This window comes from Tupaia chinensis, unplaced genomic scaffold (genome assembly GCF_000334495.1).
Source record: "Tupaia chinensis unplaced genomic scaffold, TupChi_1.0 Scaffold143654_1, whole genome shotgun sequence".
In the NCBI taxonomy this organism is placed as follows: domain Eukaryota; kingdom Metazoa; phylum Chordata; class Mammalia; order Scandentia; family Tupaiidae; genus Tupaia; species Tupaia belangeri.
In genome coordinates, this window is record NW_006203502.1 from 1,010,814 (window position 1) to 1,026,978 (window position 16,165).

The 16,165-nt window shown below is 38.9% G+C and overlaps 1 protein-coding gene across 2 annotated transcripts in view; it reads right to left on the reverse strand.

Moving 5' to 3' along the window:
* Positions 1-6,379: 6,379 nt before the first annotated feature.
* LOC102491431 (zinc finger protein 793) overlaps positions 6,380-16,165 on the reverse strand; it is a 73,472-nt gene continuing 63,686 nt past the window's right edge. The window contains exons 4-6 of one of the 2 annotated variants that reach the window (XM_014582597.2): positions 12,376-12,502; positions 11,614-11,709; positions 6,380-7,814 (exon numbers count right to left, since the gene is read on the reverse strand). In XM_014582597.2, the coding sequence (XP_014438083.1) occupies positions 6,832-7,814; positions 11,614-11,709; positions 12,376-12,502 (1,206 nt within the window). In that variant the 3' untranslated portion in view covers positions 6,380-6,831. The remainder of the gene's footprint in view (positions 7,815-11,613; positions 11,710-12,375; positions 12,503-16,165) is intronic. The other variant, XM_014582595.2, reaches the window with a different exon arrangement.

Genomic DNA, 16,165 nt, shown 5'->3' on the forward strand with positions numbered 1-16,165 from the left:
TCAGATTTATACATTTTCCTTTTACTCCAGGTTTGATCTAGGGATCAGGACCAGGGTACCAATTTGTCAGAAAACAAAAACATTTTCAAAGCTCATACATTTTGAAATCTTTTGTTTTATTTTATGTTCTTCAAATTACAAAAGCAATATATGATATTAACAAATAAAACAATATAAAGATATATAAATTAAACAACTAACATTCCTCATCCAGGTAACTAAAATTACCTTGGTGACATACTGGTGTATATCCTTCCACACTTTTCTCTTTGTTCACATAAACATATACATGCATATATATACATATAAGGGGTTTTGTTTAAAAATAGAATATGTATTATGATGCAATGTACTTTTTTCACTTAATAATACACCATAAACATTCTCACAAATTAGTAGAACTCTAGCTCTCCCCATATTTTTTACTTACTCATACATTTGAAATACCACATTTGGTAGTTATTTACATATTTTTCTTTTTGGCTTTCCTTTCCTCTTTCCCATCCCTCCTAACTTACCTACATCACACACCTCCCCTGACCCAATGCATACTCTTCTATACTTTTCACAATACATATAAAATGACACATACACATATATGGATACATGTTTATCTCTCATAAACATCTAGAGACATTTCCATACTGACTTACAAAACAGTCATATTTTACAAACTTGATCACTTGCTTTCATTTAAGAGAATATTGTTAAATTACATTCAAGTCCACTAACACAGATTTAATTTGTCCATCTTAATGGCTATATAAACATTCTATGGAATGGATATATACTATAGTTCTTTCCTAATCGACTTGCCTGAATGAGCATTTACTTTGATTCTAGTGAGGGTTTTTTTTGCAATTGGGAAACTTTTACAATAAATGTATTCCTTTATATTAGGACTCTTACCTCCAAGGGGTTGATTCTAGATAGTGGCATAGGGCCAGCAGGTGGTGTAGAGGTTAAGGTGCTGGATCTCACATGGCCTACTGTGTGGTAGAGTCCCAGACCCAGCAGCTTGAAAATCACGCTGAGGGGACCAGCAGGTGGTGTGGTGATTAAGGTGCTGGACTCTCCCATATAGTCAACCATAGTTGGAGTCCCAGACCTGGTGGCTTGCTTTCTCACTTTTCCTGTATCTCTCTTTCTCTCTGGTCAAATTAAAATAAATGAATGAATAAGTAAAATTAAATAAATAATTCTTAAAGAAAAAATAAAAGAAAATCACACTGGACACATGTGCTTGTGTGCCCCAAATCCAAGAGGAGACTGGAAGAGAAGGGATTGTGGTATGGTCATCTCCCTTAGAGAGTGATTTCTCACTTTACATCTCTCTCTCTCTGGCAAGCACAATGTGCCCTATAGCAAAACAAACACTGGTGTTAAGTTTTTTTTTTTTTTTTTTTTTTTAATTTGCCAGAGGGCATATGCGTGCCTTCAAGATAGAGAGGGAGAAAGAGAAAGTACCCTCTACCCATGGGTGAAGGGTGCATGGTCACACCCTTCAACTACATTTCTCCTTCTGGGATTTTGGGCAAGCATGCACATGTGCCTGGTGTAATTTTCAAGGTGCAGGTCTGGGGCTCAAACCACATAGTCTGCCATGTGGGATCCAGCTGCCTTAACCACCACACCACTGCTGGTCCCCAGATTGCTTTCAAAGAGCAATTTGAACTACTTTCTAAAACTTAGTTTCCACAAATAGTATATAAAGACACCTATTGTTCTGACAGCAAAAAGTAGTGTTATCTCATTGAAATTTTAATCTGCATTCTCCAATTATTAAGGCTAAATATTTTTTAAAAGAATTATTTAGTTAGGGGACCAAGAGATGGCATAGTGGTTACATCACTGGACTCCCACATAGTTGACTGCAGTTTGAATCCCAGACCTGGCGGCTTGAAACTCAAAGAGCAGTCAACCATGTGGGAGCCCAGCACCTTAATCACCACACCACCTGCTGGCCCCAAGAATATTTTAAAAATTTGGGACCAGCAGTTAGCGTAATGGCTATGTCGCTGGACTCCCATGTATTCGACTGCAGTTCGCGTCCCAGACCCGGTAGTTTAAAACTCACGCCGGGCGCATGTGCGTGCGTGCCCAAGATCCTGAGAAGAGAATGGAGGAGAAGGGATTGTGGCGTGGCCATCCCCCCTGGGGGGTGATTTCTCACTTTCTGTCTCTCTGTCTCTCTCTGTCTGTCTGGTGAGCGCACACGTCCTATAGCAATAAAAAACTCTTCAAAAAAAAAAAAAGAATATTTAAAAAATTTAAGTCTGGGGCCAGTAGGTGGCATGGCCGTTAAGGTGCTGGATTCCCACTTGGCTGACCATGGTTCAAGTCCTGGACACAGAGGCTTGAAAATCATGCTTGGTGTGTGTTCATGCCCCAAATCTAGAGCGGTGAATGGGGAAGGGACTGAGGTGTGGCTATTCCCCTAGGGTGGGGGTGATTTCTCACTTTCCCTCTCTCTCTCTCACTCTATGTGTATGTGTGTGGTGTGTGTGTGTGTGTGCATGTGTGTGTGAGCATATACACCCTTATGGCAAAAACCTAAAAAACAAAAATAAGTCTTAAATACATCTGGACTTCATTTTTAGATATGGTTACTGTTGGTCCAACTTTACCTTCTTCCAGATTAAAGTCAATTGTGCCAGAATCCTTTATTTTTCCTTCCAGTTTTTGCTATAGGGTGTGTGTGTTTGCCAGAGTCAGAAAAAGTGAGAAATCACCCCCTCGGGGGTATGGTCATGCTATAATCCCATTCTCCTCTCTAGATTCTGAGTACGTACACATGTGCCCAGTGTGAGTTTCAAGCTGCCGAGTCTGGAACCCACTGGTAGTGTGTGTTGTGTGTATGTGCCCCAAATTTTGGTGAGATAGAAAAATGGGAGGAAAAAGGATTGCAGTGTAACCATATTCTACTTGGAGGGGGTGCTTTCTTTCTCTGGAGAGTGCATGTGCCCTCTGGCAACTGAAGAAAACAAAATTATCTTAACTAAAACAGAATTAGAGGTCTTCATTTATTAATATATATATCATTAGCAAAAAATGTTTTTTTTTGGGGGGGAGAGGTTTTCACTATAGGGCGCGTGCACTCGCCAGACAGAGAGAGACATAGAGACAGAAAGCGAGAAATCACCCCTCCAGAGGGGATGGTCACGCCGCAATCCCTTCTCCTCCATTCTCCTCTTGGGATCTTGGGCGCACACGCACATGCGCCCGGCGTGAGTTTTAAGCCACCGGGTCCAGGACACGAACCGTGGTCAACTACGTGGGAGTCCAGCGACATAGCCATTACGCTAACTGCTGGTTCCCAGCAAAAAATGGTTTTACCTTTTCTTTTCCATTGTTTATACTGATTCTTTTCCTTTTTTATAAAGTTCATTTCTTCCATGAAACAGAGAGAAAGACGCACACAAACACACACACACACACACACACACACACACACACAGAGGCATCCCCAATAGGGTGTATAGGTCCCAATCCACCCCCAGTTTCAGCTGGCCCAGTTCACAAACATGAAAGTGCACACCTGGTATGCTCAGGGAGGCTACAGGATGTGAACTCAGAACCTTTCCCATGTGGATGTGGTTGTGTTACTACTCCTGCCTAGCCCCTAATTTTCTTTTATATTGCCCTCATTGGAACTTCCAATACAATATTAAATTCCTACCTTTTTTCCTTTCAAGTTTTTGCCATAGGTCATGTGCGCTTGCCAAAGAGGGAGAGGAAAAGTGAGAAATCACTCCCAAATGGTGGGGGTGGGGGGATGGCCATGCTTTAAAAAAATGGCTTTGGCATACTATTTGCTATAGGATTTTGGGAAAAAACTCTAAGTGGTTATCATCAACTAAATTTAATTAATGTAAAATTAGAAATGTTTGAAATTTTATTAAATGCCTTATCACCATCTATTGGTGGTGCAAATGATTTCTCTCCTTCAAGCTGTTAATTTTATCTCTATTTCTTATTTCTGAACTAGCTCTGCATTCTTGGGATAACATTTTTTTCTTTCTTTCTTTTTTTTTTTTCGTATGGCAGTTGTGCTTGCCAGAGAGGCAGAGACAGTGAGGGAAAGTGAGGAATCAACCTACGGGGGGATGGACATGTCATAATCCTTTCTCCTCCATTCTCCTCCTGAGATTTTGGGAATGTGTACACACATGCCCAGTGTCATTTTCAACCTACCATGTCTGGGAGTTGAACCTTGGCAGGCCATGTGGGAGTCCAAGGCCTTAACCGCAACACCACCTGCTGGCTCCCTTGGGATAACTCTTATTTGGCTAACAAAGTATGTCATTCTTTAGGTATATTGCTAAATTTCACTTACTACTTAAACTAGACAATTTTTGTTTCTATATTCATGAGTAATCTGATATGCGGTTTTCTCCCAACTTTCATTTGATTTTGGTGTTAAATTTATTCTGACTGCAGGTAAACTGAAATATAAATAACACTAGTTTTACTATTTCTTTAAAAAAGTAGATAGAACTAATCATGAAACTGTCTAGGCCTGGAATATTTTTTTAATTACAAAAGGCTTCCCTTACTTATGGCTTTTTAGGTTTCAGTTAACCAGTCAACCAAAGTCTGAAAATAGGTAAGTACAATACTATAAGATATTTTGAGGAAGGGGGCCAGCAGGTGATGTGGTGGTTAAGGGCAGTGGACATGCCCAACCATGGTTCAAGTCCTGCACCTGGCAGCTTGCTTTCTCAAGTTCCTTCTCTCTCTCTGTTCTTCTCTGGTCAAATTAAAATAAATAAATAAAGTTAAATAAAATAATTCTTCAAAAAATATTTTGAGGGAGAGATCAAATGCACGTAACTTTTATTACACTATACTGTTATAACTTTCATTTTATTATTAGTTATTTTTGTTAATCTTTTACTGTGTATAATTTATAAATTATGCTTTATCATAGGTATGTATATATAGGAAGAAACATAAGTATTTGTAGAGTTTAGTACCATCCATGGTTTCAGGCATCTCACTGGTAGAGGATGGGTCTTGGAACATATTGCTCATGGATAGCAGGAACTAATGGCATAGATCTTTAATCGCTATTCCAAATTCTTCAATGAAGATTGTTCTACCAAGTTTTCTACTTCTTATTGCAACTTTCATGACTTAAAAAAATCTATTTCTTCTGTATTAAAAATATATTGATCTACAGTTGTCTGAGGTATCTTTTTAAATCTTACACTTTTTCCAAAGCTTTTTTTTATAGGGCACATGCACTTGCCAGAGAGAAAAAGGGAGAGAAAGTGAGAAATGACCTTCCTGGAGGGATGACCCCCCACAATCCCTCAGGATTTTGGGCACACATACTTGTGCCTGTGATTTTCAAGCCAACAGGTCTGAAACTCAAATTGTGGTAGGCCATGTAGAAGTCCAATGCCTTAACCACTACACCACCTGCTCATCCCTAATCATTCTTTTAATAATGTTTATGTATGTGGTTGTCTATCCTTTCTTATCAGGCAGTCTTATAGGGAGGGAAATTTTGAAAAATGTAGATTCTGAGTGGCTACTTAAATATTGGTAGAATTATAAGACCTATATATAAAACATGGCCAACCATGGTTCAAGTCATAGACCTGGCGGCTTCCTTTTTCACTTTCCCTCTCTCTCTTCGTTTATCTCTGGTCAAATTGGAAAATAATAATAATGAATAAAGTTAAAATAAAAAATAATTATAAAAAGAAAATATGACTAATATACTATATACATTTTTGTAGGTGTGCCGAGTATTTTGTTTAGCCAGAATCTGGTTGTTAAGCTACTCAAGTTTGTATTTTCTTCTTTTAAAAAAAAGAATTATTTTTATTTAACTTTATTTATTTTAATTTGACCAGAGAGAAACAGAGTGAGTGAATAAGACAGAGAAAGAGAAAGTGCGAAAGCAAGCCTCCAGGTCTGGGACTTGAACCAGGGTCGGCCATGTGGGAGTCCAGTGCCATAACCACCACACCACCTGCCGGCCCCAAGTTTGTATTTTTTCAATATAAATTTATTTTTATTAAAGTTTTTGCTTGACATCTCAAAAGACATAATAAAGACATTGGTTTATTTAGAGAAGGATTCAATAATAATTGATATAGCCATTTACATTTATTACATAAAGGTAGAGAAAATGTTTCTGATATGATACATTAAAGTTCCTTTTTAAATAGTTGGCCATGTTTTTATTGTTACTGTTGTTGTGATTAATATTTTTTGTACTGTAAAGATACCAAAAAACAGGGCCAGCAGGTGGTGTGGTGGTTAAAGGCACTGGATTCCCACATGGCCAACCGTAGTTCGAATCCAGGACCAGGCAGCTTGCTTTCTCACTTTCCCCTTCTCTCTCTCTCCATCACTTTCTCATCAAATTAAAAATAACAATAGTAATAACTAATGGAATTAAATAAATTAATTTAAAAAAAGATACCAAAAGACAATGGTGATACTTGCATGGAAAAGTTTCGTGAATGATATTCTCCATATTATGTGACATATACATGTTTGATTTTCAGAATTTATGTTAAGTTCACATTTACACTTGTAAGATATAAGTAGTACGTATTATGTGAGTTACGTGGAGCATATCATAATATACCTTTAAGTCTCTTCACATGTATTTTGCGTTATCATTCTATTAAACATTTTTAAACTTTTATATGCCAAAATTATCATGTTTATGTCTTATAAAGTATTTTCTTTTATCTTTTTTTACCACATTTGGAGCATGACTTCCCTTAAGCTTTGTCCAAATGCATTAAATTGGTTAAGATTTCTCCTAAGGATGAATTTTCCTGTACATAGTGTAAATGGGTATCTCCCTCAAGGCTTTCCCACAACTACTAGATTTTCATTTCTGTAGGCATTTTTCCTAGCATGAATTTTCTGATGTCTACTGAGGTTTGGTTTCTGATAGAAAGCTTTACCGCATTCACTGCATCTATAGGGTTTTTCTCCTGTATGAGTTCTCCAATGTTTATTGAGACATGACTTCTGGCTAAAAGATTTTCCACATTCTCTACAACGATAGGGTCTCTCTCCTGTGTGCATTTTTCGATGTACATTGAGGTATGACTTCTCACCAAATGACTTCCCACATTCGCTGCACACAAAAGGTCTCTCTCCTGTATGTGTTCTCTGATGTTCTGTACGGTGTGACTTTTGAGTGAAGGCTTTCCCACAAAAAAAACATTCAAAAGGTCTTACCCCAGTGTGAATTCTCTGGTGTTTAATGAGGGTAGATTTATGTGAAAAGGCTTTCCCACAGTCAGTGCAGCCATAAGGCTTCTCCCCCGTGTGACTTCTCTGATGTCTAATGAATTCAGACTTGTAACAGAAGGCTTTCCCACACTCGTTACAGACATGAGGTTTTTCTGTAGGTGGAACCCTCTTCCGTTTGTATGCAAGAGAATTCGTTACTGCTTGTTTATACATGAATGTTGGGTTATGGCTGAAAGCTTTCTCACAGTGACTGCATCCCCAAGGTTTTTCTCCATTAGGTCTTCTGTCATGGTTTGTACACTGTAACAATTTCCCGTATCCATAATATTCGTCTTGTTTTTTTGCATAGTTTTTCTTAAAACCAACCAGGTCTAAACAATGATTCAAACTCTTTCCATAAGGGTCCCAGCTATTGGGGCTTTGAATTGAAGGAAAAAGATCAGTGCTCAAATGCGGTATTTTCCCAAACTTACTACATGCATGGACTTTTCCCTTGGGCAATGTTTTCTTGCTGATGAAAGCACCTTGCCTCAAGAATATGGCTTGCCGTCTTTTCCTCTGGACATTAACTTGCCAGATGTCTTCTGGAGAAAATACAGTGAATCATTCCTTATGAATGTTTATACTACTATGATCTGGAATAAAAATTACTTGAGAAATGTCCTCAACATTTCAAGGGTACAGAGTATATGTATAGAGAACATAAATCATAACCAAAAGCACCAATGCAGAGAAGGGTGGTAAACTATGAGTAGAGGATTCACAAAATAGGCACAAATTGAATGCAATATGTCATAGAATATAGAAAAAGATATTTTGAGGAAGAAATGATATAGAGAAGGGGTTATCAAATTTGTTCATTTTTTCTCTTTTTTTTTAAGAGAGATTTTTTGCTATAGAGTGCTTGTGCTTGCCAGAGAGAGAGAAAGTGAAAAATCACCCCCCAGGGGGGATGGCCACACTGCAGTCCCTTCTCCTCCAGCCTCTTCTTGGGATTCTGGCCATGCACATACACACACCCAGCATGAGTTTCAAGCTGCCGGGTCTGGGATTTGAACTGTGGTCAACCGTGTGGGAGTCTAGCAACATAACCACTATGCCATCTACTGAGCCCATTTAACTTGTTCTTACAGGACCAGAAAGCAAATATTCTTTGGCCATACGGTCTGTCACAGTTACTCAACTCTCCCGCTGTAGCAAGAAAACATAATATGTAAACATACAGGTTTCACGATGTTTTAGTAAAACTCTATTCACTAAAACAGATGGCTAACATGTTAGGTCCTAGTCTGCTGATCCCCGTTATAAAGGGAAGAGGTTTAAATGTTATTTAGCATCATGTCGCTCCTTATGTGGCTATTCAGGGGGCCACCCTGGCCTTACTTGGGAGCTTGTGAAATAGGCAGAATTCCAACTGTCATCCCAGATCTACTGAATCAGAATCTGCATTTTAACAAGCTGTCTAGCAGATTCTTAACATGTTAAGAGTTTGACAACCACTGATATAGTAATTATCAGAGTTTATCCTAACAAGCTAGTTAGTTACAATATTAAGAGGCAGAAGCTGGTAAGTGGCATGGTGGTTGGGGTGCTGGACTCCCACATGGAGGAGAAGGGATTGCAGCATGGCCATCCCCCCTGGGGGGTGATTTCTTGCTTTCTGTCTCTCTATCTTTCTGGCAAGCACACGCACCCTACAACAAAAACCTCTAAAAAAAAAAAGGTCTATATAGCCTTCAACAGAATGCCTAAGAGGTCAATGGCACCAAAATAAATAAGCCCTAATTTAAAGACATTTAGGCATGAGGTAATCTGGGTCTGATATTAGAAAGAGTCGCTGTTAAGTGAAAAGTGGAGAGGAAGATTTAAAGTCATTTCTCAAAGAAAAAAAGATCAATAAAACCAATATTTATGGATAGAGAAATGAAAGAGAATGGTAGAGGCAGAAGATTCAAAATGACTACATGGGGACCAGCAAATGGCATAATGGTTATATTGCTGGACTCCCACTAGTCAACTGTGGTTCAAGTCCCAGATCCTGTAGCTTAAAACTCACACCAGGTGTGTGTGCATGTGTGCCCAAACTCCTGAGAGGAGAATGGACATAAAAGATTGTGGTGTGGCCATTCCCCCAGTGGGTGATTTCTTGCTTTCCGTGTCTCTGTCTCTCCAGCAAGAGCACATGCCCTGTAGCAAAAATCTCCCAAAAAATAAATAAATTAAGACTACATGGTACCAAAACTCTACCAAGAAAAACAAGATGAGGGTTATGTGTGTGTAGGGACGAGGGAGGGTAGCAAGAAGAAATGAAGATGCTCTGTGGAGATGATCCAGAGCCTGGTAAAATGGGGAGCTGGGTGATGCAAGGGAGACAAAGCCCAAAATAGCAAAGGGAACAGTTGTGATAAGTATCATGTGGTCTCATAATGAATGAATTCACTGACTGGGTTACACCATTGAAAGGAGAACCAAATTGTGGAAAACAGAAGATACAGCAGTACCCTAGAAGGAAAAGACTGGGCTTGAGCTAGGAAAATAGGAAATACAGAACACTGGAGGAGGGCTGATTATATGCATTTTCATGGCATTTGTAGTTGTAAAATTTTCAAGAGTAAGAAGAAGAGCTGACAGGTCACCACGGTTTCAGGAAGGCTGATGAGCACATTTTAATGAAGCACAGGACGCCACAACATAGTGGTTAAAAGCAATGGTTCTCAGGGCCAGAAGGTGGTATAGTGGTTAAGGTGCTGTACTCCCACATGGCTGACCATGGTCTGAGCCTCAGACTCAGCAGCTTGAGATTCATGCCTGGTGCATGTGCATGCATGCCCAAAATCCCAAGAGGAGAAGGGACTGGGAGTTGGCCATCTTCCCTGGGGGTTGATTTCTAACTTTCTGTCTCTCTGTCTCTCTGGCAAGCACAAACCTGTAGCAAAAATCTCTCAAAAAAAAAGAGCATTAGTTCTGAAGAATCTGATGAAACAAAGCTGCTCATATCATCGGTTCAAATGCCTGTCTATTCTTTACTTGTTGTACAGTGCACTTCAAAAAGTTCATGGAAAAATGCAAGTAGTAAGTTTATTTTATAATCTGTGTATTGATTTTCATGACATTATCTATAAACTTTTTGAAGACAGCTTGTATGTTCTTTGATGTTTCTTGCCTATCTCTAATCATTTCCTCATTTGTAAATGGGGTTAAAGGCTGCCTACCTCACAGGTTCTATACAGGTTAAATCAGTTAAGTGCTCACATTGAACCCACATGGTGTATAAACAATAATAGTGAAGATGCTACTACTACAACCACTGAAAGCTGGATGGTGGGATGAAGATGCTATTGATACTACTACAACCACTGAAAGCTGGATGGTGGTCACTTCAAAGACATCATTTTGATGAGAAGCAAGAAAAGGACTTGAGTGTTTTTTTGGTTTATATATACTATGTTGTAATCAATTGTGTGACTGCAACACCTAGATGTAAGTGGCATGAAGAGATCTGGGAACAAATAGCATGGATTCCTGCTAAGTCCTTAACCCTCAGACAGAAGTAGTTTAGAAGTGTCTCTACGAGTTGGACACCAACACTCAAGATACCATGGGTATTGTTGAAATGTTTTACAGAGCTGATGGGAGAGAGGCAATCATATTGCATGTTAATTAGAAGTGGTTAAGATGGGCCCAGCTCAGCCATCTCCTTCACTACCCAGCTGTCGAGGGTCATTTTCCCCTCCACCACTTCCTCCAGTCAACCTACTATGGGAATGACTTAAATTTTAGTGCAAGGATTAAGGAAAAGATGGGTGGTAAGACTATGAAAATGGGAGACAGGTATAATGTTTCACCTGGAAAGTGTTAGAATGCAGATTAGGCAATGACTGGAAGGAATGGGAGAATCATAGAAGATTACTTGCAAGAATATCTGAATATGAAAGAGAAGGTGGGAGGCCAGCAGGTGTGGTGGTGGTTAAGGCGCTGGACTCCCACATGGCTGACCTCAGTTTGTGTCCTGGACCTGGTGGCTTGCTTTCTCACTTTCCCTCTCTCTCTCTCTGGTCAAATTAAAAAAAAATAATAATAAATAGATAAAATAATTCTAAAATTAAAAAAAGAAAGAAAGAAAGAAGAGGTGTACTTCATGAGCAAGACTAAAGATTCTGAAGAAAGATAGGTGGGATGAGCACATAGGAGAGAGGTGAGATTTCAAGTAGAGGGAGAAGGAATGCCTATATATGGGGGATTTGGATACATGACAATTGAAGTGTCATCAATAAGGCTGAAGTTCTTAAAGAAATATCAAGTCTTTAAAGAACAGGACTATAAACAAAATTTCAGAGTGTCAACCTTCTAATGTACCCCTTTTGCTAGATTTATTACACTTACCCTGACAATGGCACCCTGGGCATGCTGACTCACAAATCCATGGTGCCTCTTCCTGCTCCAGCCTGAGGATTACATCTGGTTTGGTGCCTTCATAACCTGTTTCAGGAAAATGATCCAGGCCTTGGACTGAGGTCCTTGGTCTTTAGAGTTTGGCAGGCAGCTGCAAAGGCTGCACAATAGATGCTGTACTTGGGCATGGGTTAGGGGATACTGTGTATGTGTATATATATGTGTATGTGTGTGTGTGTGTATGTATGTATGTACATATATATATGTATATATACATATGTATATATGTATATACATACACACACACACACACACACACACACACACACACATTCAGAATCATGTAGAATTAGTACTCTAGGACCTCTGAAACTCAAGCAATACTTTCTAAGGCAGCACTGTGAGCAGGTTAGGAATGTGTTCTGTGCAGATACTGCTGGGGTTCAAACTCTGACTCTAGTATATACTATTTGGGTTACTCTCAGCAAGTTATTCTCTTCACTGTGCCTCAGTTTCCAAATCTGTAAAATAGTGGTTCTAATAGTACCTACCTCATGAGGCCTTATGAAAAGTAAATGAGTTAACATCTTTAAAGTGGCTATACAGTATCTGGCAAATTAAAGTGCTAGATAAGTATTAAATAAGTCCGGTATTTCAGAGGCTCTAGGTACTTCTTCGGTTTTAGCAATCGAGAACGGGAAGATGATCAGCCAGCCCAGCATAATCTGAATTGCACAGCAAAACAGCTCCTACCCACTGAGACGAGGTTGCTATAGGTCTCCAGCATCACATCCCGATATAGGGCCCTCTGAGTAGGCTTCAGCTGGTGCCATTCCTCTTGAGTAAAGCCCACAACCACATCTTTGAATGACACAGGTCTCTGTTAAAGTGAAAAATAACACTGAGTTGTATAAAAAAATGTTGGTGGGATAGATGGTACTGATTTCATAATGTTCTTAAGTCTGATCTTGCCATGATCATTTATCTATCCAGAATGTTTTACATTCCTGGCTCTGTGCCATATATGGTGGGAAAAATGAAAATCATGTTGGAAACCAACCACAACTGCCACTCATATTTTGATTCAATAAGCATAAACTGAAGACTCACCATGTGCCTGGTCTAGTGTTAGTTGCTAGGAACAAAGCCATGGAAGATTCCTGACTTAAGGAGCTCGTTCACTGTTTAGTACAGGGAGAGCAACTTGTAAAGCCATGAAAGTCAAAGTATCACAAGGCCTGTGATGTCAGCACACTTAGGCTGTGGCATGCAGAGAAGCAAATATCCAATTGAACTTTTCAAGGCCTGGTTAGACTTTAGAACTAAAGAGCCGAGTCTTCTCTAACATGGAAAAACCGCATTTCCCGCAAGGTAGCAGTGTGAACAAAGGCAAGGAGGCAAACATCGATATTTAAGGGCAATAAAAGTAGTCATGCACCACATAATTACATTTCAGTTAGTGACAGACTGCATAGGTGAGGGTTGTAACTGAACTGAAAAGTTCCTATCACCTTTGCCTAGCAACATCGGAGCCACTGTGATATCAAAAGATGCACAAAGTGTTATTCATGTTTGTGGTGATGCTTATGTAAATCTACTGCACTGGCAGTCATTAAGTATACATCCTTCAGGGGATATTTCAGAAAGAAAGTATTGTTTCATATAAGGTCCTCCAGTGGGGCAATATATGGAGGAAGAAGACAAGAATATTGATGATCCCTGACCCTGTGTAAGCCTAGGCTAATGTATTTGTATTTAAGCTTTTAATAATAATAATAATAATTAACAGTAAATAATCTAATTTAATAGAAAAAAGCTTATAGAATAATGATATAAAGAAAGAAAAAATTGTCAGAGGGCATGTGCACTTGCTGGAGAGAGATGGAGGGAGGGAAAGTGAGAAGGCAACCCCCATGGGGCATGGTCATACTGCAATACCTTCTCCACCATTTCTTTCTCCTTTTGAGATTTCGAACAAGCACGCACACAGGGCTGGCATATTTTTCAAGCCACCTGGTCCAGAATTTGAATTGCTCAGTCAACCATGTTGGATCTAGCCACCTTAACCACCAGGCCACAGGCTGGCCCAAGAGAAAATATTTTTGTTCAGTTATATGATGTGTTTGTGTTTTAGGCTAAGTGTTATTATAAAAGAGTCAAAAAGTTTTTTTTTTAAAAAAGTTACAATAAGCTAAAGTTTATTTGTTTATTTACTTTATCTTAGTTTTTGCTATAGAGTGCATGTGCTGGAGGAGTGGTTGTTAAAAATTACCCCCAGGGGGATGGCCATGTCATAATCCCTTTTCCTCCAGTCACTTCTCAGGATCTTAGGTATTCATGCATACATGCCCCGTGTGATTTGATTTTTCTTTTTTAGAATGATTTTCTTAAACTTTTATTTATTTATTTATTTATTTATTTATTTATTTATTTATTTATAATTTTGACCAGAGAGGGGCAGAGTGAGAGAGAGAAAAAGACCCTCTTTTTCTTTTTTTAACAGAATATTTTATTTAACTTTATTTATTTTAATTTGAGGGACAGAGAGGGGCAGAAAGAGAGAGAGAGAGAGTGAGAAAGCAAGCTGCCATGTCCGGGACTTGAACCACACAGCCAGTCACGTGCAATCCAGCACCTTAATAATATTAATAATAATATTAAATACACTTTTAAGAATAAATTTAGTGTAGCCTATGTGTAGAGTGTTTATAAAGCCTACAGTAATGTTCATTCACTCACCACTCCCTCAGTTACTCATTCAGAGCACCTTGCAGTCCTTCAGATTCCATTCATGATAAGTACTCTGTATAGGTATACTCCCTTTTTATATACTGTATTTTTACTGTACCTCTTCTATGCTTAGATATGTTTAAATACACAAATACTTACCATTGTGGTACAGCTACCTACAATAGCTACTGTATAGGTAGTAATATGCAATACAGGTTTACAGCCTAGGAACAACAGGTAATACTAGATGGCCTACATGTGTAATAGGCGATAGCATCTAGGTTTGTGTAAGTATATTCTGTTGTTCATACAATAATAAAATTACCCAGCAACATATTTCTCAGGATGCATCCATCCCCACCATTAAACAATGCATTAATGTATCAGAGGCCTGTGAGTGATAAGAATATGGGCTTTAAAACAATGGGGAATCTAAAAAGGGTGAGTGAGGTGTATGCAAAAAACACATTGTGGAAGGCATGGGGTGAGTTTCTTGTATTCTTTTTAAAAAATAATTATTTTATTTATTTATTTAAATTTGACCAGAGAGGGACAGAGAGAGAGACAAAGTGAGAAAGCAAGCTGCTATGTCCAGGACTCAAACCATAGTCGGCCATGTGGGAGTCCTTAACCACCATGCCACTTGCCAGCCCTGAGATTCTTGTATTCTATATGAAGTGATATTGTGGTGCTCTAAACAGATTGAGAAAAGTTAAAGATGTTTTATCTTTAGAGTAATGAATAGAGAAGTCATACCCTAGAGTACTAAAGTAATCATGACGCAAAGAGGTGAACCTGAAGTAAATTAAGAAAATCTAATTCTCAAAAACATTAAATTCACACAAACACACAAAAAAAGAGAGAAAATAAATAAAATAACAGAAGCAGATGGGACAAACAGAAAACATACACTTAAATGACAGATACAAATCCAACTGTAGCAATGAATATATTAAATGTAATTTAATGTAAGACTAAACATTCTGAAAAGGTAGAGATTGTCAGGCTGGATTAAAAAAGCAATGCTGGGGGCCAGCAGGTGGTTGAGGCACTGGACACCCTCGTGGCTGATCATAGTTTGAGTTCTAGACCTGGCAGCTTGCTTTCTCACTTTCCCTCTGTTTATCCCTCTCTGTGTCTCTCTGGTCAGATTGAAAAAAAATAATAAAAATTAAAAAAAAAAAAAAAGTGGACCAGCTAGTGGTGTGGTGGTCAAGGGTGCTGGCTTCCCACATGGCTTGACTCATCCCAAACATGGTTTCAGTCCTGGACCTGGCAGCTTGCTGTCTCACTCTCTTTCTCTCTCTCTCACTCTCTCTCTCTGGCCCTCTCTGATCAAATTAAAAATATAAATAAATAAAATACTTCTTAAAAAAAAGCAATGCTGCCCACAAAAGATGCACTTTAAATATAAACTCATTGATTGTTTGAAAGTAAAATGAATAGTAAGAGAAGAGCAGTGGGTGATCTGGAGGAAAAGACCCTGTGATAACCTGGGTGAAAGATGATGTTCCCAAGTAGGACAGGAACACTGAAATAAATAGGGAATATTGTAAAGGAAAGCAGAATCTGCACCTTAACTGGTTGTGGAAGGTGAAGAGACAAGAGGTGGGGATACCACCCAGGTATCTCAAAAGCAACTGGGTGATGGTGGTGCTATACTGGAGATGAGGAAAATGGGAACTGGAAAGGAATCTCTAAGCCCTTGGAATGTCCTTCCTGATAAGAGTACCTCTTATCTAGGAGCCAAGGGACACATCAGATAGCCTAACAGTGTGATTTATGAAGGAGGCTTGGGTCACAGCATCAGCAG